This window comes from Carassius carassius, chromosome 26, assembly GCF_963082965.1.
Source record: "Carassius carassius chromosome 26, fCarCar2.1, whole genome shotgun sequence".
NCBI classification, from domain to species: Eukaryota; Metazoa; Chordata; class Actinopteri; order Cypriniformes; family Cyprinidae; genus Carassius; species Carassius carassius.
This window is the reverse complement of record NC_081780.1, coordinates 19,753,437-19,779,556: the sequence shown is the minus strand read 5'-3', so window position 1 is coordinate 19,779,556 and position 26,120 is coordinate 19,753,437. Positions and strand designations below refer to the sequence as shown.

The following is a 26,120-nucleotide window of genomic DNA, read 5'->3' as shown; positions in this document are numbered from 1 at the left end:
TGTATGTATAAAGTACGTATAATTAGATTAAGTATATTTAAATAAGTGTAATGAAAGTATGCGTTCATATGTGTTAAGGGCTTGATTTTCACTGGAGGAAACAGCTGTGGTGTGATGAGCAGTGAACGGAGCGAAAACTTTACAGTAGATGAGAAACCGATTGCTCCCTCGTGACCTTTTGTAAACTGTATTTATGACAATGAACTGCACAGATACAGATATTCTAACAATCTGTCAATAAACACACATTGTGTCATCTGTTTCTGTTAGAGCCCACTTGCGCAATGCGGATTGAAGAGCTTGCTTAAAGACGAAGAGGAGACAGGTCTGCTGCCGTTTTCATATGAAATTTGAGTGGACTGACTCTGAGACAAACGCAAATTTGTGTACAGTTTATGGAGCTAAATGCTAGAGCCCCGCTAAAAAAAGCCTAGCTACACATGTGCTTCTTTTGTACATTTCGGAGAACCAGGACACATATTTCTATCGATCGCTCAGGGATTTAGGAGGCATTGAAATGAGGCACCGGAATCTGCGTTCTAATTCGGTTCGGTGCATATATTAGCACCGGGTTTCGGTACCCAACCCTAGTGATGACGTACTTATCATGTGACTCTTTGAGCGGGTGTTTTCAATAATACAACCTTGCAGTGCCAGAGGGGCAATTTAAATGCAGAGAATGGTGTTCACATTAAAAAAATAACTAAAATAAAATAAAAAGAAATGTAGCAAACTGGACTGAAGCAGAGACCCCAGAGCTCCTTAGTATCCGCACTGAAGCTGAGATCATTCGCCAGCTCAGTGGAATGGTAAGTGATGCGGTTGTGTATGAGCAATTTAAGAACCAAATGCAACAGCATGGTCACAGGTTATTAGTAAGCTTAATTCTTTGCCAAAAAAATTTTGATCCAAGTGTTGGATCACAATGGAAATAGCAGCAGCAGAGATTAGATTGGCCTTTCTATGCTTTATGTTACAATATAGCCTAGAGTTTTCGACTCTGATGTTATGTGTCATTACGGAACCTTTACAAGCGATTGACCGATGACACCATCGCCACTGCCCTCCACTCAGCATTCACACATCTGAACAAAAAGACTCATATGTCAGAATGCTGTTCATAGAATTCAGTTCAGCATTCAACACAATCATCCCCTGACAGCTCATTCACAATTTGGTCCAGCTGGGGCTCAGCCCTTTACTTTGCAACTGGCTGTTGGACTTTCTGACTGGAGGACCTCAGGCAGTACGGGTTTGCAGTAACACATCTAGCACCATCACACTGAACACTGGGGCCACCCAAGGATGTGTGCAGAGCCCCCTCCTCTTCACTCTGCTGACCCACGACTGCTGTCACACAACTCCAACCTCTTCATTAAGTTTGCAGTTGACACGACTGTGGTGGGTCTCATTAGCAACAGAGTTGAGACAAACTACAGGCAAGGTAGCCGCCTGGCTGGGTGGTGCTTTGACAACAATCTCTAACTGAATGTGGAGAAGATGAAGGGGATTGTTGTTGACTTCAGGAGAGTGCCCACACAGCATGCTCCTCCGACCATCAATGGTGCGAATGTGGAGAGAGTGAGATCATAAAGGACCTCTCCTGTACTGATTACAGCGAAGCACTGGCCAAGAAATCACAGCAGCGTCTCTACTTCCTCTGCAAACTGAGAAGAGCCAGAGCCCCAGCCCCCATCATGTGCACCTTCTAAAGAGGCATCATCGAGAGCATTCTGATAAGCTGCATCACTGTGTGGTATGATGCCTTCAGTGCGTCCTGCTGCAAGACCCTTCAACGCATAGTGAGAGCAGCTGAGAAGATCGTTGGTGTCTCTCTCCCCTCCCTCCAGGACATTTATGGAACCTGTCTCACCCACAAAGCCCTCTGCATTGAAGTTGATCCCACCCACCCGACACACAGCTTCTTCAGGCTGCTGCCATCAGGAAGGAGACTGCAGAGTCTCCAGGCCAGGATCAGCAGACTGAAGGACAGGTTCATCCACCAGGCTCTTTCCCAACCTTATTTTGATATTGAAAAGGCATATGGCCTGATGTGGAAAGAAGGTTAAAACGTTTAAGTTTTTTATTAAATAGAACAATTAAGGTTTGGGTGGGAAATGAATTGACACAGATAGTGTGTGGAGAATGGGACACCTCAAGGGAGTGTGATAAGCCCTTTATTATTTAACATTATAATGAATGATGTATTTAAAGAAGTGCCTTCAGGAATTAATACGGCTTTATATACTGATGATGGAATAATGTGGAAAAGAGGAAGACATTTATATTTTAATTTGGATAGAATTCAAAAAGCAATAGATAGAGTTGAAAGGTGGTCTCTAGGATGGGGTTGAAATTTTCATTATCCAAAACATATTACCAGATATTTACCATGAAGAAAATTAGAGAAAAATAAGCAGCTTAAACTTTATAGGTCTACATTAGAAAAAGTATCTAAATGTAAATATTTGGGAATGTGGAAAACTAACTTTGAATGTCCACATAGAATATATTATAAATAAATTACGTAAAATTGAATAAAAAGGGGTTGCAGGACAAGATTGGTGTGCAGATCATTAAAGAGTATATATATTAGACTCATGAGATCACTTCTCAATTATGGATGTATTGTGTATGAATCTGCATCTGCAATGTTATTAACGAAACTAGATTGATTCTAGGAGCAGTAAAGACAAAACCAATTGCAGTAATACAGGTAGAGTCCTCAGATGTCTCTATATTAAATGTCTCTATATGTCTCATGTTCATATCTTCTTCATAGTAGCCTGCAGGTAAATGGACAGATAGCACATAGAATGTGAATTCTGTTCAAATCCAAATACAGTAGTCATCATTGTAATAATCAAAACTCCATAATCATCGGGAAAAAGGAGGCGGGAACCGGCGGACAATCAAAATGAAACTTTAATAATCAAAATAAATACAAAACAGCGCTTCAGCCCCTCACGGACGACTGACGCGCACAAATAAAAATCAAAACACAAACTAAAACCCAGGCCTGGTCCTCTCTCGTGCTTCACTGTCGTCGCTCCTGTTTTATATCCTTCCATCTCCTCCGTGGGACTCAAGACTCAACAGGTGTCGTTCATTTCCCAATCACTCCACCAGCCTCGCTCGTTCCCACGTCCCTCGGCCCCGCCCCACTCGTCACAATCATTTACTAAGCATAAGCTTCTCATGACTTCATCATATGTGTGGCCCCTCAACTAAAGTTGTGACCAGACCCCAACATTGGCCAATCACAACACACATCACGTGAATTCTGTTAACATCCAAATACAGAAGTCATCATTAACTAAGCATTAGCTTTTCATGACTTCATCATGTGTGATGTTTCCCATGCCATATTGTATGGCAGATTACTGGGACTCATGTCAAACAGGTATTATCACAGAGTATAAAGAAAAGAAAAATCATTCATAACATAAGTAGAAGGGAACAAGTCATTTGTATGTACAAACAGGACATTCAAATCTTAAGCAAACACTATACATTATAGGGAACATGATACTGGTCTATTTAAAGTTTGTTTAACAGATGAATCAGTGGAACACGTTATGATGATATGTACAGCATATTGAGAAAGGGATTATTTTAAAGATGAATAACAATCCTTAGGAGTTATATAATTTTCATTAAGCAGTATTCTGAACGATGGTCCAAATGCAGGAAAACAAATCATGCAGGAGTTCAATCATGAGATTTCTTAAGAATTGTGGAATAATGAACAGAATATAAGATTTAGATGAGAAACGGTACATTCTCTTCACACTCCATCACAAGTAGGTGGCGGTATGCACCTATGAAGTTGGTTCGCAACCCGCCACAAAACAAAAAGAAGAAGAAGATGGCTCGAAAGGAAACCGTAAATGAGCGTCCTCTTTTAATTTTGATAATCTGTATTGTATTCATACATTTGTTTATCTGTCCTTACACCAAAGTTGAGGAAAGTTTTAACTTACAAGCAATTCACGATGTTCTGTATCACAGATTTAATTTTGAAAAGGTAAGTGCTCAAATCTCAAAACGATTATTGCTATTTTTCAAAATCACGTTAAACCTTAAACAGCGCATTTAACTATTTAAATTATAACGTATTCTTTTTGTTAATCCTGTGTTTTAGTGCGTTATAACCAAGATAGTGATCTGATTAAATTAGCTAAGAGTGCTGCATCTGTGACGCCAAAACCCGGAAGAGAATCCCGTCGTGGATCATTAAGCACTCACTCCGTTGTAGTGATATGGTGCTTTATATATATATATATCTATCTATCTCTCTCTCTCTCTCTCTCTCTCTCTCTCTCTCTCTATATATATATATATATATATATATATATATATATATATATGTATGTGTGTGTGTGTGTGTGTGTGTGTGTGTTGTATAGCATTGAAACAACTAGATCTACATAAAGACTTATCTCCTTGTTATTTCTGTTTCTCCAGTATGACCATCATGAGTTTCCTGGTGTGGTTCCACGTACGTTTCTTGGACCCCTGTTCATATCTGCACTCAGTGCACCAATGACTTGTGTGCTTGCCCTCTTTCAAACACCAAAATGTTACACTCAGATCCTTGGTATGTGTGATATCACTAGCACTCAGTGCACCAATGACTTGTGTGCTTGCCCTCTTTCAAACACCAAAATGTTACACTCAGATCCTTGGTATGTGTGATATCACAACCTGTAGTTTTAAGACTAGATTAAATTCATTTTAATTGTTGCAGTTCCATCTGCTTTATGTTCTTCTTTTTCAACAGTGAGAGGAGTTCTTGGACTATGTGTGATTCTGTCGTTATGGCAGATGCAAAGAGAGATCCGGAGGCAGTTTGGGTCAATGGTGGCCAGTCTGTTTTGCTTTATCTGCATCACACAGTTCCATCTGATGTTTTACAGTACCAGAACCCTCCCAAATGTGTTTGCTTTGCCTTTAGGTACTATACAGACTTTATAAAGTACAAAGTATTGTACAAAGTATTTTTGAGCAATATTTAAAGTTTTCTATTAGCAGTTTTGTTATTTTGGCTTGGAAAACAAAGCTAAAGCAACTTGAATTGCTGACTTTCATATTCATCATATTCATAAAAAAAATCTGTTTAATAGTATCTTGTTCTAGTAATACATTATTTTGTCTAACTTAAGTGTTAGCATTAAACAGTTTTTCCAAATTGTGTTTTATTGAATAGTTTTGCTGGCATTCACATCTTGGTTGGGCCAGAGACACAGTGCCTTCATTTGGCTCTCCGCTTTGGCCATTATTGTGTTTCGCTCTGAATTGTGTCTTTTCTTTGGCCTGATGTTGTTGATGTCACTCCTGAGCAGGAAACTCAATTTTCTACAGTTGTTTTGCCATGCTGTACCTGCTGGTCTTTTATCTTTGGGTTAGTGATGCACAAGTGCTTGTTTTCTGTATTTTCTTATGTATTTTGTTAGCATATCCTGTAATTGTCTAAAGCTAAATGTAGACTTTTCCATTTGTTCATATGTTTTGCTTTCCATCATGCACAGACAAAGACCTTCACAGACTGAAGTGTTTGCTGTCTTTTGTAGGTCTCACTGTCATGGTTGACACAGTTTTCTGGAATAAGCTGCTCTGGCCTGAGGGTCAGGTACTGTGGTACAACACAGTCTTGAATAAAAGCTCCAACTGGGGAATATCCTTTTGCAAAATTCTTTTAAAATGCTTGTGGTTTAAACAATAGTTTAGTCAAAATAAAATGTTCTGTCATTGTCTCTCATGACAATCCAAGACCTTCTTACTTCTGTGGAGCACAAAAGGAGGAACTGGTTACTCTTTTCCAATGACAATGAATGAGCACCGGAGATTTCAATATTTAAAAATGACAAATAAATAATATTTTAAAAGTAGTCAAAAGGAATACTAGTACATAGGACTAACAGGCTTGTGAGGATAGTGCATTTGTGTGGGATAACATAAATAATAGAAAGGATGGAGAAAGCAGCTTATTGCATGTACATGGTAGTTAATAAGACTGCTAACAGTGCATATAAACACAAAAGCTTTTTTCTTGTCTTGAGCAACTTTCTTGAAATAAAAGATTTTGATGTGTGCATTGTAAACTATTACTCAGTGTTTCAGACGCAGTGTACATGGTAATAGCGAAGGCTTTAACAGCTGAATGTGTAAGAAAATCTTGTATTCGGCTTCTGCATTTTTTTTAATGCTTAAAACGATCACATGAGTAAAAGTGACCAGTAAACTGTTGTGTTCCAAAGAAGAAAGCGAAAACTACAGATTTTAAGCAACATGAGATTAAATAAGTGTAAATTATGACAGATTTTTTTAAAGGTATATATATATATAAAATGCATTCTTGCATGATTCTGTCTCCTGTCAAAATTTTGTATCTTTCCTTGACTTCTTTCGTGCCTCAAACTTCACCTTTTCTGTGGTACTTCTACTCTGCTCTCCCTCGAGCTCTTGGCAGCACAATACTATTTATTCCACTTGGCCTGTTGGATAGACGAACAACAAAACCGCTCATCGTAACTGTAGGCTTCATTCTGCTGTACTCCTTTCTGCCTCACAAGGAGCTCCGTTTCATCATCTACACCTTCCCTGTGTTCAACATGATTGCTGCCTGCGGCTGTTCCTTTATGTAAGTTGAACATATATTGATAGTAATGATTTGGTATCTGTATAGAATTTTCTTGCATGAAACATATTTTACTTCCATAATTTGGTGTATTTCAGAGTGAAACAGAATAGTGAATGAGAAAAATGTATAATACAATTTTATTTGATTCATTTTAGACTTTTGATTGGAAAAAAAACTAAGGATCTACCTGAATAGTGCCAGACTGAATGAGAGTTTGTCAAAACAAAACTTTAGTTGTTAGCATTTTATAGCCTACTTGGCCTTAGTGACATGAGAGCAAAAGGAAATAAATGTAAAAAGAAAGTTACAACAGTCCCTTATGTCCCTTAGTAGCAAGCCTAATAAGACAACATTGATAAGGACAAAATAATAGGGATGTAACAATATAAATATCGTGATATTGCGATAGCAAAACTGTCTTGATATTATTGTGGTCACATGACGATATGAAACGTGGGGCTTCCAGGCAGAAAGTGTAGTTTTTAAAATATATTTAAACTTAATATTTTAACGTAAAAGGCCTCTTAAGTTGTGTTTTGGGGCATTATGTCAAACGCAACTTATTGTGAGATTTTGATAGTTACATCCCTACAAAATATTTATGATTTTTAAATGGATGAGGAAGAAACTTTATCACAAACCAAAACTAGCTCAGAAAGCCTCATACTTGACAAAATATTTATTGTTAGTTGAAAATGTAAGAACACTAGACATTTAGTTTATTTTTTGATTAACAAAAAAGATTGAAGGGGCCATGTCATGAATTGCAAACTTTAGTACAGGATTATTCATTATACATGCATTAATTTACTAGAATTAATCCACATACACAGAGCAAATATGTCATTTGAAATCTTACTCTCAGAATGCAGTTTCACAAACAATTTGCAACAACAAACTTTGTAAACTTTATAAACTAACCTCCAGTGTTGGGGGTAACACATTACAAGTAAAGCCGAGTTCAGACTGCACGATTTTCAAAGTAGTCGAGTCACTGTTCTTTTCACACTGCATGACTATCTTAGCCAGCATTCAGTCACTGCTGTGTTCACACTGCATGATGGATCGGCGACAGATGGTTTCACACTGCATGACTTTACAATAGGAAGAATCGCAGACAACTCTGTCTGGCACGTAAACTACGTTTCACAACCAAACACGCGCGAGATGTGACAAGGAAACAACTCGATATTAAGTGCAAGACCTGAGTTTTCACGTGAGACTGGGATAGCTAAGATGAAACGTCAAACAGACACGGGTGCTCCTGCTAAATTTGTACTAATTTATCTTGGGTCCAAATAGACCGAGAAGAAAGCCTTTTTCTGAAATGAAGCCATGCTTGCTGATATTTGTGGTTTATAACTCCTCGCCGTTGCTCTCTCATTGACTGTCGGTCATCACCGATGTAGTTTTCAGTCAGAACACTTTTCGGGCAGCATGATTTTGAATCGCCGACAGGTCCAGATATTTAGCATGCAAAATATCTCACGGGCATCGGTGACTTGTCGGCGATTCTCTCAGATCACGTCTTTGCTCATTTACACTGCGTGATTGTCACTCGCGTGAACGAGCACAGATGTTCCAGCAATATCCCGGGTCTGACGTGCAGTGTGAAAGGGGCTTTAGTGAATCAATCCAGTGACTGAATGTTCAACTACACACAGTTCCTGTTAGTCACGTGAAAACCATCTGTCAGTAACATGATTTCTGTATTTTTGCCGAAACTCTCGTTATAATCAATGACGCAGTTATTACACTGATTTCACTGTTAGTCATAACATAGCAAGAAATGGGACAAAAAAAATCTGATGTCAAATTAGATCTTAGAATGTAAATGACAAACTTGATAGACTTGCCACTTGTTCTGTATGAGTTTCTTTGTTCTTCATTTTATTACTAACTTTTCACTTGACCTTTTTAAAGCAATTTTTACGTAATTGAAAAATATTTGAAGGCTACATGCTATTTTAATTGGGGGCCAAGCACTGAAAGCATCTTCAGACAAAGCTAGCAAAAAGTTATGGAATTTAAATTTATTTGTCCAACCGTTCTTGAATGACATGTAAAACAAATTTGTTGAAAAGCACGCAAAAGTGCATGTGAGGCTATATCTCGGCAATGGTTTGGCATATTGAGACCAAACTTGGTGTGTGTTATAATAACCATGACCTGAGACTACCTGCAGTGTTTTGACGCAGCGCCACCTAGTGGTAAGGAGTTATGAAAAATGCATATTTTTGCTTATAACTTCTGAATTGTTTGGCCAAAAATCAAATGTCGAGTCGAATGATATCCAGATTTCCTGTGTCAGCCATTTTAGGCGTCGGCCATTTTGAATTATGTTTTAAAATGCTGTATTTTTTGAACGCATTATCGTATCGTTATGAAAATAATTACAAAAATATTCGGCTCCATGCATGGTAGCGCCACCTTATGCTCAAGAGTTATATTGAAATATCAAAAAAATGCTAATAACTTTTTAATAGATTAGACTATTGAAATGAAAATGGTCTCCCTATATTCTTTTTGTCATGCTGAGAACATCGAAACCAATTATGCCAAAATTAGCCATACTTCCTGTCCGCCATTTTGATTAATGTTGAAAATCTACTTTTTCGAACTCCTCCTAGACTTTTAGTCCGATTTTCACCAAATTTGACGCGGATCATCTTCAGACCTGACTGGCCAAAAGTTATGGTTTTCGTGTCGATATACGGAACGGTTCTCATTTAGAGCATCAGCGAATTTGCTGGAAGGATGCCAAAATGCATTTGAGGCTGTATCTCAACAAATCTTTGACATATTTGCACCGAACTTTGTATGTGTCATTGTCACCTCACACTGACCATGCCACGTCAATTTGGTAACAGCGGCACCTATTGGCCAAGAGTAATAAACCATTCATTAACCTTCAATTATGATATTTCCAAAATGCTAATAACTTTTGATTGCATTAGGCTATTTTAATGAAACTGATCTCAAAATATTCCTTGGGTAGTGCCGACAATAGACATACCAATGTTTTAGTAGGAAATCTGAACTCCCTGTCCGCAATTTTGATTTATGTTAATATCCTACCTTTTCTTACTCCTCAACTGTCGTCCGATTTTTAACAAAATTGAGTCAGATCATCTTCAGACATTGCTGACAAAAAGTTATTTTGTGTTGATTGACATAACCATTTTCATACAGCACCGTTACAAATTTTAGGCACGGTGCCAAAATGCATTTGAGGATATATCTCTGCAAAGCTTTGACATATTTGCACCAAACTTTGTATGTGTCACTTCACACTGACCATACCTAATCAATTTGGTAACAGTGCCACCTATTGGTAAAGACTAATAAACCATTCATTAACCAGTAATAATTACATTTATAAAAATGCTAATAACTTTTTATTGCATTAGCCTATTGTAATGAAACTGGTCTCAAAATATTCAATGGTTGACAAAATAGATACCAAATATGCCAGCTGGACTTCCTGTCCGCCATTTTGGTTTATGTTGAAAACCTACTTTTTCGAACTCCTCATCAATCATTGGTCCGATTTTCACCAAAATCGAGTGAGATAATCTAGAGAGTGCGCTGACAAAATGTGATGGATTTTGTGTCGATAGACAAATCCTTTTTTGCATACTACAGCAACGAATTTAAGGCATTATAGCTTGTAGCTGTAGCTCTGCAGTGCTTTGGCATATTGACACCAAACTTAGTGTGTGTCAATGTCAGTCACACAGAACACACCATATCAATTTGATAACAGCGCCACCTATTGGTCACACTTGATAAGCCAATAAATCATGCTACAAGAGGTTGTATTTATGATTTTTTCGCCATTTCGATAACAATCATCCTAAAATTGCTGTAATTGCTCATTGTTGCATTTGGTGTGATGCTTCATTCCAAGCTTAGCTCCTCAATTTGCCGGTGGAGTGCTTGGCCCCGTAATCGCTGCTTGCAGCTATATTGATTATTGTTGTTTTAATGGATTATTTACTTTTTAAAAACTATTATTCTATCTTAATATTTTTTAACTAGTTTTCAAATAGAACAGTATTCAACTAGAATAAAATATTAACTTAATTTATTTAAAAATATTGAATTGAAGTCAAATTGAAGTTATTATTAAAAGTAGAGATTGTGATGAACATCAGAGTATAACAGATTATTGAAAAAGAAAAACTTTTGGACGCGCTTGATTCTTAATTGCGTATCAGTTTTTGATTGGATTTTAAATGTGCCCATTGCACAAAAAAATGGAGGAAAATTAAGTTTGCAGTGGAGAATTCCTGCATATGTCAGAAGATAGAGAGTGTTTTCTCGGAAAAGCCCTATTATTATATTTTGATCAAACATTACAAGTTCAAAATCTGAAACACATTACCCTAATTTCTGAAATACGTGAACCTTGTTTTGTGTGGATGTATAGTATTGCTTGTCAGTGCTTCTGAATTTCAGTAAATGATTAGTTAACAAGACCACTAGTTATGCTGGCTAACTTTTACTTGATATTATAGATACGGCTATTCTTTTTGGTCTAATTGGTCCTGCATAGATTATTTTCATGCACTTTAGTATCAGATTGGTCTGTCAGAGTAATAAAAAATCTTGCAAATGCGTTGTTCATATGTTTTACCCAAAGGGTTGACTACAAAATTTTGTTTGAAGGGGAGATAGAATGCCCATTTTCTGCAAGTTTTTATGATTCTTTAAGGTCTTCATGAAATGTCTGTAACAAAACTTTGTCAAAAACAGTTATGTTCACAGCGACCCAGCAAGTCTTTTTTTTTTTTCTTGTCCATGTGGCTAAAAAACAAATCTGATACATTCAAACAGACCAATTAGCAGATTAAAGCTGTACTAAATGTAAAAATTTGCATACCGTACCCTATGTTTTGGTATGGAACAGGTGGTTTTAACAGGAAAAGTGTTTTTGTAAATTTTTCATCCCTACACAATATTTCATGTTAACGGATATGTTTAGTTTTACTTTTCTTTTTTTGTTACAGTTTGAAGAATTACTACAAGTCATGGATGTATAAAATTGGCTCCATAGCTATAGTAGGACATTTGATGCTTAATGGAGTATACACAAGTATTTCTCTTTATGTTTCCCATCACAACTACCCAGGAGGGAAAGCAATGCAGGAGTTACATAGAATAATTCCAGCAACAGCAGGTATATTCATTTTGATTGCTTGTTTACTTTTGAATTATTATTGAAAAATGAATATACTTAAAATATAAAAATGAAAATACTTCTCACACAGATGTGTCATTACACATTGACATACTTGCTGCACAGATCGGAGTCTCACGTTTTCTGGAACTAAATAGTAACTGGAGGTGTGTGACCAATCAATTATCAAAGACAATGCTATACATGTGCAATATTGATGATTTTTCTGAATGTTTTTCCTTAATTTCCTAGATATGACAAGAAGGAGAATTTGACTCTTGAAGATGCAGTTATGAAAACATATTCACACCTGTTAATGGAATCAAATACAACTAAGATAACACTGCTCAAAGATTCTCACAAACCTTTGGTCTTCTTCTCAGGATACCAAAACCTCGTATTTCAGATGTTTAAATTTCCACCTATCATAATCAAGCTAAACAAGAAGCTTGTGCTGCTAGAAAGACACTCAGTAAACCCAGATAGCATAAGCCTGAACTGAAATTTTCAATAATAGTTGAATAAAATATTCCAACTGCAAAGATGGACAGATAAATGTTTACAAAAGTGGTTCTCTGAATTCTTTTGATGGTCTGTTTTACTGAGAGGGAAGTGGTTCTGAGTCAAGGTGTTTTAATTGCATGATAATTTACTTGCTGCTTCCTTTTGTAAGCAATGTAAATATGCTATTACTATGCCTCCTAGTATACTTTGCGTGGGTGATAACTGGTTTCAGACTTTAATGGCACTTAAAGTCATCATTTACGTCGTTCCAAACCTATACTACTTTGCAGAATACTAAACGATATTTTTAAGATGGTAACCAGACGGTTTTGTTGAGCGTTGATTTCAATTGAATGGACAAAAATTATGTTTATCCACAGAAATATAAAAGTTATACAATTGTGGAATGACATAAGGGTTAGATTATACCATTCCTTTAATCGTACTTATAAAAAACTAAATACAACCATTTTTCCAAAAAGATTGTGCTATGTAGTGTGATCTAACATCTATGGCTGAAGGCAGAGTAACACCCTGGACAGATGGCCTATCCATCACATACTTTTTTTTTTTTAATTGCAGTATACGTATACAAGTATAAGAAAGCTCAGCAAAACATCAAACACCACTAGTCCTATGGCAACTATAGTCCTTGTATAGCTATGTCCTCTGTATATATCTAGCCCTATTAATACTTAATAGGGATGAAACATTCACAAGACCAAGATCTGAAACATAAATTTTAAAAGCAACATGTTTTCAAAGTGTAAAGTTTTATTTACAAATTACCACATAGAAAAAAAAACATATTGTTCCAGTCTTAATTATTCTTTTGTCAAATTATATTTTGGAAATGTATAAAATGTATAGTACATTTCCTTATAGTCCCATAATTTAAGAAGAAAAAGAAAAACGATTTGTGCTTTGACAAATTTTCAAAAAAGATTTTAACCTGAAAGTACAGCATTATATACATTTTAACAAATACAAACAAAGCAATCATCAGCAAAAATAAAAATAACCCTAATTCTAAAAGTACCATGAACCACAAAAATCACAGAATTAAATAAAATACATTTAAAACATCTCTGTCACAGCATTTATTTTGGGTCATGTATCTATATAAAAACAGTATTCAGCATGTAGTTTCAATTTTATAAAATCATTTAAATCAGAAGACTATGACTTGCTTTGCACATCAATTAATATTTACAGCATGTTGACCTGAAGTAGTTTGTATAAGGCACAAGGAGAGAGAAGACGAGATAAAATAAATTTAATAAAAGGAATCAAAGTACAGCAACAAACAATAACTACCCCTATAGCTAGCTAGCTAACCCTCCCTCCCTGAAAACACTTTTCACCAGGAATAAGACTCCAGTTATCAAGTGTACTTAACAGTAGTACTCAAGCAATCTTTTATTCAATTAAATATCCAAATGCTGTGTATTGAAGAATATGAACCTCAGTAAAATGAATTTAGCTAGGCCTTCTCAGAAAAGATACTTGAGTGGTCCTAGGTTGAGGTTCTTCAGAATCTAAGCAACAACATTGCAAATATAAATACACAATTATCAGTACTGAAAATATATCAAAGGAAGGTTGACCTTTAAAAAAAGAAGTCCTTCAAGATTTTCTAGCAATGGCCGGGACTGATTCAGGGCACAGTTGACACTTGATGTGCTAAAAAGTGTGTCTGCTGGTACAATGCTGGGTGGACAACCCACATAGCGTACAGCTACTTTGGCAAGTTCAGGCCACAGTAACTTCTTTAGGTTCCAATAATCCAGAGGATCACAACTCTGGTCAAGAATGTCTTCCTCCAAATACTCCAGCACTGCAAGCTCCAATGATTTTGGTTTCTCCTCCTGCTTGATTTTCTGTCTAATGTCATCCATAAGAGCCCAGAGGTTTTCATTGTTTGAGGCCAAGCTGTTTGATGAAGCTGGTATTTCACTGCATCCGTTTGACAATGGTGGTTTAGTCTCCACAGAGTTAGATGCAGACACCTCAAGCTCTTGTATGAGGTCATGCTTACACTGCTCTGCTTCTTCCTCAGTAAAAAGGGAGGTCTTATACCTTGGGTCCAACATGGTTGCCCATATGTACCTGGGGTCATGAAGTGTAGGTGACATTTTAGTCACCATTGCTTCCTTTAAAGACTTGAGCATATTGTCAATACCCATGGTCTCATCAAAAAGCATATCTATTTTTCGGTTGAGTATATGAATGAGTGGAATGACCTGACCTAGAGTTGCTGTGCGACTGCTCATCTCCCTGCAGGATACCTCGAAAGGCTTAAGAGCATTGCAGACTGACTGCATTACTTCCCACTGGTCACAGCTTATCAGTTCCCTGAAATTACACTCTATTGACATCTCATCAATGGCTTTCTTTTGCTCTACTAATCGCTCAAGCATAAAATATGATGTTTTCCACTTAGAGGGAACATCCTGAACCAGCTGGTTTTCAGGTAACTGGTAAGTTTTTTGCAGCTCTCCCAACTTCTCCTTTGCTTTAGCAGAACGATGCACTCTCTCACAGATTTTCCGAGCAATACTAAGCAAGTTCTGAACCATCCTCTGACTTTTTATGGCTTCGTTAACAATGAGGTCTATGCTATGAACAAAGCACTGCATGGTGGTGTGATCACTGCTCTCTAGTATGCTTCCAATAGTTTGATTATCTGTTACAATAAATCCAATTTTAAGGCCTGAAGAACCAATCCAGGTGTCCCAAAGATATTCAAGCTGCTTCTGTATGTTCAGCACATTGTAGTCACAGTCAATTGAAGAAACACCAAGGAGGGCTGAGCAGTGGAAATCTTGCCCTTGAGGCAGAACTTGAGACTCAAATGTTACCCAGTGGGCTGTAACAATCAAGTACTCTTGAGTTTGGCTGCTGACCCAAACACTTGTCGTGAAATGAATAATTCCACCTTCAGCCTCCTTGAGGTGGGTCAGAACTACTTCTTTCACGCTTCCATACATTTCTGGGATTGCTGTGTTAGTAAAGTAGGATGACGAAGGAAGAGAATACTGTGGCTGGAGGTATTCCAGTAGTCGGTTCAGGCCAACATTTTCCACTACAGTTGATGGCTGAAGATCCAGTGCAAGCATTTCAGCAATGAGTTTGGTGATTTTTTTGGCAGCTGGGTGGCATTCACTGAACTTCTCTGCATTCTCCTCATAAGTAGAAACGTCCATGAGCTCCTGCTTAACTTTAATTTCAGCAGATGACACATCACCTGAGTTATTACTATTATTTTCAAGCACATGCCCATGAAATCTCTGCATGTGCCTAAATAAGCAACTAGTGCCTAAATTGGTTGTCTTTTTGCCTCTGCTAATTGTGCGGCTACAGTGCAAACAGACCACCTTTGTTGGGTCCGCTGAGGAAATAGAAAAGTGATTCCATAGCTTTGAAGTCTTTTTGCTGAAAACAGGCAGGGTGTGGTGTTTGTTCTCAGCAGCAGGGCTGTCCGTTGCACTTGTTGTCATGTTATCCTCTGCAGCAAGAGTACAATGGGGAGACTGAGGCACGGAAACTTTGTCATTTGTGCTTTTTTGGGTTTTGAGAACATCAGGGTGCCGTCGCATTAAATGTCTCATTAAACAGCTTGTGCCAAAGTCCCCTCGTTTACCACGGCTTATAACACAGGGACAATACCGACACAAAGCTTTGAGCTGGTCAACAGGAGAGACAATGAAATGATGCCATACTTCTGATTTCACTCGTTTCATAATTTTTTTGTTTTGTTGAAAAACTGAGTTCTGATCTTGGGATATGCTATGCCCCTCACTGTGTTCCTCTGGCGAGGATGACAGAGGTATATTTTCCCCTTTCAGACTAAAAGATGCATCAAGTGAGGACTCTTGTCCAGATTGATATGTAGCATCATTTGCCTCATCCTCAAGAATCATGTTCTCACTGTCATCATTCGGCACTTCGTCTGATATGGCATCAGTGCGATGCGAGGTACAGAGAAATTCCTTTTTGACCTCTGTGGAGTCTTGTGTGCGCGACAGCAATGTTGGTGAAGTGGTGTAAGGTGGAGGAATGCCTGAGCCCTGTCCATTTTCTTCAATGACTATGTCACGATGGGCCCGCCACATGTGGCGAATAAGGCAGCTTGTCCCCAAATCTTTCCCATTTTTGCCACGGCTGAATTCATTCATGCAGTGAATACACACTGCTTTTGAGCTGTCAGCAGGGGATAAATAAAAGTGTTTCCACACTGCTGAGCGCCGCCGGGAACTTGAGCTCTTAGGGGCTGATCCAGGGCATTCACTCAAGTCTGTGGCATCATCATTATGGTTGTTTAAGGAATGTGGGGATGGAACCACACTAGAGTCACTCTTGACGCTCTTTTCTGCTTTTGGTTTGACCTTTTGTAAAGAGTCTTTGGACACTATGTCTGTGGCCTCAGCTAGAATAGAGGACAGTGGAGTAAGGTTGTCTGTAGGAGGCTTGATGCATACAGACAAGTCTCCATTGTTTGGTGATATATTGGGAGGTATTAAAGATGAATTATTGGACAAATTATTTACAGAGTCACTGTCTTGCAGAAGAACAGTGGGGTGAGCCCTTCGCACATGCCTCATTAAACAACTAGTACTGAGATCTTTCTCATTTTTACCTCGGCTGAACTCTTTCATACAGTACATACAGATTGCTTTGGTACTATCACGTGGTGATATGAAAAAATGGTTCCAAGCAGGGGATTTTTTTCTAGGGTTGAGGGGACTTCTAATGGATGATAGAAGGCTTTGTGTGACAGCATCCATTGCAACATCATACAGAGTACTTGAGTAGCCACTGAACAAGCTACCATAAGCATCATCATAACCTCTGGTGGCAAAGGGGCCAAAGGCCCCATCAAATGATAACTTTTCATCATCCTGAGCGATTTCACCCGTTACATTTGGTTCTTCTTTGACACAAATACTTGTTTCAATTTCTGAATTATTTATTTCAGTGTTCTGGCTCTTACTTGAAACAGTTGGAGATGTCTGAGAGTCATGCTTTTCACAACTTTCTGCTGTTGAATCCTCTGTTGAGAGCCCATCGACCTCAGAAGATCCATCTTCCTCTGTGCCCTCAAATGACAAAGACACTAAAGAGGAATCTTTTGCCAGTGTCTCAGAAGGACAAGTGTGGGGATCTGCTTCCAGTACCTCTTGAGGAGTTATTCTGTATGATTTAAACACATAACCATCTTTCCCTTCTATTTTTAAACAGGTTCCTTTGGCCTCTATTCTCTTGTTATCTTTGGAGCCATTATGCTCGTGGCTTATATCCTCAGTCTTCTCTGAAAGGCCGTCCTCTCCATCCATTATCGCAGAAAAAATTTCTGCAGGGAAAGAAAACCTTCTCTATTCAAAGCAGCTTTTTAAGTGTTCAAGTGTCATGGGTGTGGATCTTTCTTCCATCCAGATGTTTACTTTACCATGTTATATCTGAGCATAGATGCAACAGATGTGTTGACCTCCATTTAGGATAGTGTAAACCACTTGTTTTCATTTGTAGAACCTGAAAAATTAGATGAGATCAAAAATACAATTAACAGTTTAAAGGAATAAAAGTTATAATGTTATATACACACTTTTTAGAAGTAGTTTTATACAACATTATTTTAAACTCATTATTGTAAGTTATTAGTAATACAATTATTATTGTAGTTTATCTCTTTGAATCAGTTTTTGAATCAGACAATTTAAAGGGGTCATATGATGCGTTTTAAATTTTTCCTTTCTCTTTGGAGTGTTACAAGCTCTTGGTGCATAAAGAAGATCTGTAAAGTTGCAAAGACTAAAGTCTCAAAACCAAACAGATATTTTTTTTAACAAAGTTAAGACACTGCCATGCCCCCCAAAACAACTAATTCAAACATGGCCCCACGTCTACGTCACTATGTGGAAATATTTGCATAATGCCGCCCATAGTACACTGTGTGTACTGACTATATGTATGTGCATATTGCACATTTTCACCTGTTGAAGTCTGTATGGTTACATGTTAATTGTTTCTGCAATTTCTGGAGAACGCTCCCAAAAATTTCACTCACCAAGGCACATGTGCTGTGGTGATGTGACAATAAAAGTGACTTGACAAATGTTCAGGCAAAGAAAGAAGGCATGGTTTCAGTAACCGCAGTTAGTGTTGAAGCAGCCATGTCAGGAAGATGCTGTGTGTATCTAGGCGAAAGCAAAAGCACTTTATTTGGCCTTCCAAAAGTAGATGCATTTAAGAATCTTTAAGATTACTTACAACAGAACAGCAACATATTTTATGGTCGACTGTTTCGTGAACCTAGGAGAGGAGATCATTCTGACCTTGCTACGACAATCTGGCTCTTCTGAATCAGCTACTGTAAGTATGTTTTGTTATTAGTTTAATTATCTGTTATTGAATGCTCAAATGCAGAGTTTTGTGAATTGTGCACAAGAAAGAGAAAGACAGGTCACATAGTAGGGCTGGGCGATATGGTAAAAAAAAAAAAATCCATATTTTTTTTTTACAAAAAAATAAAAATAAATTTACGATTTAAATAAAATTTTCCCCGTACTTATACTGCTGAACACTATTGAGATGACAAAGAAATTGAGAATTGAGAAATTTGATTTTACCATCTGGGATTTGATCTGGATTTCCCCCTTGGGGTTAAAGTGCAATCAGACACAACAAGCCAAAAAGACAAGATGGCAGGCCCTGCCATTGTAAACAGTGAAAACGTTACATAACATAACAAAATCTAACATAACATTCTTATCATACTGGATACAGTTTGTAAGACTGTCAGAGGTCTTCACTATTTTTTTTTTCATGGGAGCTGCACTGATCAAAAATCAATAGAGCCACTTTTACCGCAAGGTATCAAGTTACATCTAGTAATAAGTAGCATGTCTTTTTGATCAATCTGTCATCCCTGATTTGCAATGCAATGCAAAAGGGGGCTATCATTCTTTATCATTTACCAGTCAAATTTGTAACCGAGACAAAATTATATATATAAAAAAAAAAACCTAGCCCATCATGCATCTAACCATCCAAGTGCATACTCTGCGTTAAGAACTGTTAAGATTAAAACTGGCAACTCCGCAGTGAGTCAGTGTCACGGACGTAGGACAGAGCATGTGTAAATATAATTTTTGTCAAAATTTCCATCTTATATATATATATATATATAAATTATTTGTAAATAGACCAGACACTGTCTAACCATGTCTACAACGGACGCGAGAGTTGTCGTGCCACGCCCTGCTGCGCTAAAAGTCTGTCTAAACTTGATGGCACCACACTACAGTTGCAAATCATCTGAAAAGAATGAGGCATCAGTTTACTGATGGGGATCGTGTCGCATCACGCCGCATCCAGTGTAGACAACATCACTGGGTTCTGTTGTCTTTTGTTGGATTGTGTCACTCGTGCCCGGTGTAGACATGGTGTGAGTTTTTTAATGGGTTATGTTATAGCACCGCTTGTTTTTAATGTTTTTATGAAATATCTGAATTGACTGCATGATCATATCATCGTATTATTTACTGCCATGCGAGTCACAAAAGTAAAGCCTGGCAAGCCGCGCAACGAGTAACACTGCCTATGGTAGCTTTTTGGCAGGTGTGCTTGTGCTGCCGCGGTCTTGTTCATTTCGTACCGTGTAACATCTCTCTCACTCCACAGCTTGTCTCTATAGCAAACACGCCGTTCGAAACTACAGGAGCCCTGAGTGGAGCGTCGGTGGATGTTGAAAAGAAAACCTATTTTCATTCAAACTAGTCGATATGAACTACACATTCGAGTTAATCGATAAAATCGATTTATCGCCCAGCCCTAATCACATAGTGGAGTCAGCTGTCTTAACGTCCGTGGCTTGTGTACTGCAAACACATTACATGCCTCATCACTGCCTGTCACACCACTTTGTTCCTCTTTCGGGCTTGAACTGGTGGTAAAACTAAGGACATTATTATCGGTCTCTAACATTTATTTTGAAAGATGAAGCTGGTGATTATGAAAAGCAGTGTTACATTTCCGACGAGTGCTTGCTGTGTTCGGCCAATCACAATGCACTGGGTCAGTTGGCCAATCAAAGCAGACTGCGCTTGCCTGGAAGAAAGGACACATTTGAGAGAGGCGGGGCATAGAGGACCTACAATAATTTACAGTATTTGAAAAATAATGTGTTTTTTGAACATTAAATCATGTCAACTCCATGATTCATGTTACTCCACACAAAATAATTATCTTTAAAAAAGCATCATATGACCCTTTCAAATTAATGAAATCAATGTCTGACCTGAACTGAAAGTTATCATTACTTTCAGAGATATCTGTCTTGAAAAGTAGTTTTGTGTATTTATGGTTTGTGGAACTAATTCTCTGCTAAGCCTTGCTTTTATAGCAACTTCTGTCAAACGGTTACCAAAAATGTGTTCAGGATACCATGGAAAATGTAATCTAGAACAACTTTTTGTTGGCAACAAATTGCTGGATATTTCACTAGTTAGATATTGAAAAATTATAATATTATAATCATCATCATTATTATTAGAATTGTATTAGGAATAACACTGGTTCGGTTCTCTCTTTTCAGCTTTGTTAGCATCTCCAATGAAAATAACCATATAGGCCTAACAGCCAAAACAGACAGTTAGTTAGTTAGTTAGTTAGTCAGTTATCAGCAGAACTCAAAAATAATTATCTTTTTTTATGGCTGGTATTACTATTGTTGCATATATATTGGGATCAGTAGCAATGATTAATCATACATGAATAGTACTATATGATAATACAACCCATTCATTCATGTCAACATGATAATGACACTTTAACCCTCATACCCTGTTCACATAACAGCCCTTAATTGTTTGTTCGTGGACAAATGTGGGCACAGAGGTCTCAGGTGTCATCCAATTTTTTATTTATTATAAATGTTATATCAATGTCTTCGATAAAATTTATTCTATCCATTTATGGTATTTTTTTTTATTTTGGGGGTATTTTTGAATTTATTTACCTCTAAAAGTACCACAATTTCTATGTAAATAATGCTTATTTTATGTTATATTTATTATTTCTTTACCTACATTAAAAATATCATTCCACTAAGTTCTGAGAGTTAAATCCTAAAGATGAAGTGTTTTTGCTGGCATCTAGTGCCTTTTATTGGTATTAAATCAAGAATAAAAAACAATAATATCAATAGCCACTAGATGGCTATAGTACTACTCATACTCAATGGCTGCATAGACTACAGGATCAGCCCTTCATTTGTGTGTATGTTAGATATACATTGTATTGGATTTATTGATTTTATTTTACAAAAAAACAACAAGAATGCTCTGAATTACAGGTTTTCCCATTCATTCCTATGGGTGCCCATTTTTGACCACGAACAAACAATTAAGGAGTTTTTTTTTTTCACCCACTTAACATTGTAGAATCGAGTCATTTTTGTGTGTGTGTGTTCAGGTGGTAAACTTAGGAAAAGTAGCCAAGTCTTGTACCGCTCAGATCAAGGGAAGTATTTTTTAAAAATAAATCAAAATTATTTTGCCCACATTTGTCCCCAACAGGGTTTTAGGGTTAAAATGAATAGGAAACCTGTCCAACAATTAAATAATTATATAACCTGCATAAGGCTGCTATGACATCTCACTCCTCATCTTTAATCTGGACCTGTAACTACACAGAACTATGAGAAATAATTATATAACCTGTACAAAGCTGCTATGACATCTCACTCCCCATCTTAATCCGGACCTGTAACTACACAGAGATATGAGAGGTATACTGTGATATCCACATATACTTTATTTCTTGAATTGCAACAGTGTTTGTTTACCAAATAGGTATATTTTCCTCTATATAAACTACTACTACCTATTTGAAAACTTGGTGTTTTTTTTTTCAGAAATGCCGCCATATTTTTAACAAAGTAATACAGTCCTTTCCTTGTTTTAACCATAGACTGTATAGGTTTTAACCTGTTCATAACGGAACATAGCGATAAAGAAAAAAGAAAAACGTCAGTTGTTGTCATCAATGACAATATGGCCGATTACAGCAATTAATAGCAAAACCAAAATATAGGCTACATTATACGTGTCAAAATATGCTAAAATATTTCTAGGTGGAATTTGTTTTATTTGGTGTAAAGAGTATATTAACCTTTACATTTTCTGTCAGTTGTCACGACATATTAAGGCATAAATTAAAAGAAAATCAAAAATATACATTGAGCAACCTACTATGATAATTATGACCGTGTGCTGTTGTATGTTTCATGCAGTTCTAAAACAATTATGTACAATTTATCAGAAGTGTTTCTAGTAAGGAAGTCGTGTGCTGCTTGAGGTAACGTTACTCGTCTCAACACACGCTCTCACGAGATGTTAGGAGCTAGCTAGAGCGACACATGCTAGCGGCTACTGCATTAGCTCGTAGACAAAACAACAGGAAAATACTTAACATTTCCCTCCTGCCATATGGAAATAAAACTCGAGTTACTTCTGTGTTTTCTTATTATTTACTTTGTAAATACGACTGCTTGGGGATTTAAAATGCCTACTTGGAATCATTTAATCACGTAGAAAAAGCGTATTTGACTTTGTGACAACTCAATTGTGTGGTTACGTTAGGCCACACAGGACATAACCTGATGAGGCAGAACCGGATCCTGGTCGCACAAAACAGAGAAGATCGTCGAACTAGACGGGTCACTGGATCTAAACCAAAATCATGCATGCATCTTCCCGAGACAATGTAAACACTCGAGTAAAGACATAAGTATAGCTTACCTTTGTGTCCTGAGGATTACTTAAGTGAGTTTCGGCTGTGAAATGGTTAAATAAAGCGCACGGTTGGTCCAGTGTTGTAATTGAGTTGGTTGCTTTGTCTCCTGTGCCGTAAACAGTGCGCTGTAGTAGCGCCACACGGCGTCAGACGGAAGAAACATGGCTCTATGGTATGGCGTCACATAGGTTTTCGATATAGTGGGTGGGGTTAATAAAACAAAACTACCGTCATTTTTATATCATACCCGATAAGAGGTCATAATCATGTAAATAAAAATATGAAGCAATTTATACACTTTGCATACTTATGCATAGACGCTCAAAGCACAGATAACAAATAACGAGGGTTTACTAAATAATATGCACGGGGTTTCTTGACCCCAGGGTTTCTCTCAGGGGCAATAAGGCAAAACACATAGGCTCTTTGATGTTTAAGTCTGTTTTAGGTCAATTTAAATTATTTGGATTTTTTCTGGATTTTTGCTGTTTAGGAGATACTATAGCATCAACCAGCATTCGATTTATTTTTATTTCCTGATTGCAAAGGAAATTATAAATATGTTTGTGTTCGTAGAGTTTCATATAACAGTGCAATTGTAAATGTAATTAAGCTGAAACAATTAAAATGTATAACATAATCATGCCAGTATTATAAATAAATAATATAAATAGTACATAGTAGTATATATATATATATTGATTTCCCACATATAAGGTACGGAGTACTGAACAAATATAAACTACAACAGAGAAATAGAAAATATACAGTATATTATAAATAATAATACAGGTAAAAAATTAAACAACTAAACAGAATAATAACAGGTAAGAGATTATCATATAAATAACATACAAGCTTCACAAAGAGACCTAGTGCGTTTTGCTTTACTGTTTTTCAACCCAAGTAGTACAGCGATATAATTTTTCATATCTAGATGAAATAACAAAAAGTTGGGTTTTCCTTTTAGCCCATTTCTGTTCATTTGTGTGGTATTTCCCCATGATCAAAAAAGATTAACAATAAAGGCCACATTTGGTGGTAATCTTTGTCTTTTAAAATAAAATAAAACGAATATATATATATTTTTCCAGAAAAGTAAACTTTCATGTCTAGGCATTTACAAAGGAAAATCCAAATCTATCCAAAACATTTAGCTATAAATTCAGTAAAAAAAAAAAGTGAACAGCATTTTCTTTCTCAGTACCAAAGAAATCACATATAAAATCTACATCAGTACGAAATCTAAGAAAAAGACTTTTAACAGGGTACATCAGATGGAATATTTTAAAATGTACTTCTCTCAATTTATTTTTTATGCAATATTTTTAGGCAGCAACCATGGATATTTCCAGTCAATGCATTCAAATTTACAATGCCAGTATGTTTTAGAAGATATTGGGCTGAATCCTATTAGTAACTTCCTATTAAAGTAATTATTCAATTTTCTATCATTGACAGTTACTCTGTTAATTGCAACATCAGGTCTAAGACTCACAGTTTGTTTATTCAAATTTCCTTTGAAAAGACATTTTAATCCAGATACTATAGCATCAAACACTAAACAATATTCTTTAGGGATTATTGGAATTAAATTATATATTTATTTAGAGAGAATTATGTTTATAAGCATCCATGAGAGTAGCACCTTGTGAAAATTACTTAATCTAAGTTGAATATTACTAATTTCAAAGATGCATTGCAACAAAAAATGCAACACCTTTTTTTTTTAAAGATTAGATTGGGATTTAAATAATACATTTTATTTTTGTATTGAAAGTAATTCTTGATGCAACCGTTTTTTTTTTTTCATTTGATGTGCTGAAGTCTAGCACATTTAAAGCCTCCATTACAAACCCAATTAGTTAAGGTACCTTTTTTAATGTAATGAGATCTATTTCTTCAAATAAAATTTTAAAGACTTTTATCTACTTTTTAAATTATATTATTAGGTACTTCTAGTGAAATTGCAGGATAGAGCAGATGATATAAACCTTCAGTTTTTGATCAAATAATTCTACTGTTCATTGACAGGTCTTTCATTAACCATAAATTCAATCTATTTTTATCTTTAACCACCAAGTTTTTAAATTAAGCTGTCCCCTTTCCTTTTCATCTTTACATATTTTGATAGGTAACAACATTCTTTACAGAAGTTCAATTATTTTTTTTAAAGAGGGTACTCACATTTGTTTGAATTTAATTTTAAACCTGAAACCAATGAAAAGTCATTAAAACAATCAATCACATTTTTAATTTCTAATGAATCTCTAAAAATATTGTTGTATCGTCTGCTGATTGACAGCATTTTTTATTATCTTTTTAATCCTGATTCCGTGAAAATTATATTTGTTAATGTAAAGAGTCATTGTCTGTATTACATGTAAAAATAAAAAAAAAGATATTGGGCATCCCTCCCTCATGGCTATTTTTAGAGAAATCTGGATGTTGTCTATTTCTTTTTCTTGAACAATTTAATTGCGGTTGACAAGCCAATTTATGGTGTATTACCGCCACCAACTGGACTGGAGTGTGAAGCATTGGGGTTGTCTAGCCTTCCTGTGTGACCCATGAGCGAGCTGGGTACGTCATGACCGCTGTGCGTTGCGGATAGGACGTCTATTCGTAGTCTATGTTCGTAGTGAACCATCCGCATTGTTGTTGGTTGCAGGCAAAGAATCATATCGCCGTTCCTTGCCGGAAAGGAAATTACCCTGTCTTTGAATGGCAATCAAACCAAGCGTTCTTGTACTGATTATTAGTTCATAATTGTAGTCCTGTCGTCCGCTGTGGTTAAGCGTTTGCAGCATTCCAGATTTATTCATGCAGATTTAAATCGGTGGTCCTTGGATGAGAACATTGTGTACGGAATAACTGCAGGCCACCTCGCCAGAAAGCTGCTCCTTTCTTTATTCACCAGATCAGAGGTAAAATGATCGATCATAAGATAACCGTCATTGTTTTGCGATTTGCACCTGTTTTATAATGCCTGGG

At 36.7% G+C, this 26,120-nt stretch overlaps 3 protein-coding genes across 4 annotated transcripts in view; 2 read left to right on the top strand and 1 right to left on the bottom strand.

Moving 5' to 3' along the window:
- Positions 1-3,808: 3,808 nt before the first annotated feature.
- On the top strand, positions 3,809-12,744 carry alg12 (ALG12 alpha-1,6-mannosyltransferase). The gene is made up of 9 exons (XM_059511510.1): positions 3,809-4,027; positions 4,468-4,600; positions 4,784-4,957; positions 5,210-5,404; positions 5,574-5,679; positions 6,422-6,643; positions 11,656-11,825; positions 11,917-11,992; positions 12,078-12,744. Exons 1-9 carry the CDS (start codon positions 3,824-3,826, stop codon positions 12,325-12,327), a joined length of 1,530 nt encoding a protein of 509 aa, XP_059367493.1. The 5' UTR covers positions 3,809-3,823; the 3' UTR covers positions 12,328-12,744.
- Positions 12,745-13,085: 341 nt separating this feature from the next.
- On the bottom strand, positions 13,086-23,337 carry zbed4 (zinc finger, BED-type containing 4). Its single transcript, XM_059511509.1, has 3 exons — positions 23,132-23,337; positions 17,779-17,861; positions 13,086-17,682 (listed from the first exon to the last, which is right to left on the bottom strand). Exon 3 carries the CDS (start codon positions 17,663-17,665, stop codon positions 13,904-13,906), a length of 3,762 nt encoding a protein of 1,253 aa, XP_059367492.1. The 5' UTR covers positions 17,666-17,682; positions 17,779-17,861; positions 23,132-23,337; the 3' UTR covers positions 13,086-13,903.
- Positions 23,338-25,745: 2,408 nt separating this feature from the next.
- Positions 25,746-26,120, top strand: part of brd1a (bromodomain containing 1a) — a 39,486-nt gene continuing 39,111 nt past the window's right edge. Inside the window, exon 1 of one of the 2 annotated variants that reach the window (XM_059511517.1) lies at positions 25,746-26,053. The gene's annotated coding sequence lies outside the window, so the exon portion shown is untranslated. The remainder of the gene's footprint in view (positions 26,054-26,120) is intronic. The other variant, XM_059511518.1, reaches the window with a different exon arrangement.

Coding starts and splice junctions, on each gene's coding strand:
- alg12 (XM_059511510.1), top strand. CDS start 3,824: ATGAAGTTGGTTCGCAACCCGCCACAAAACAAAAAGAAGAAGAAGATG. Junction 4,028..4,467: donor ACAGATTTAATTTTGAAAAG/GTAAGTGCTCAA, acceptor CTGTTTCTCCAG/TATGACCATCATGAGTTTCC. Junction 11,826..11,916: donor AATAATTCCAGCAACAGCAG/GTATATTCATTT, acceptor CTTCTCACACAG/ATGTGTCATTACACATTGAC.
- zbed4 (XM_059511509.1), bottom strand. CDS start 17,665: ATGGATGGAGAGGACGGCCTTTCAGAGAAGACTGAGGATATAAGCCAC.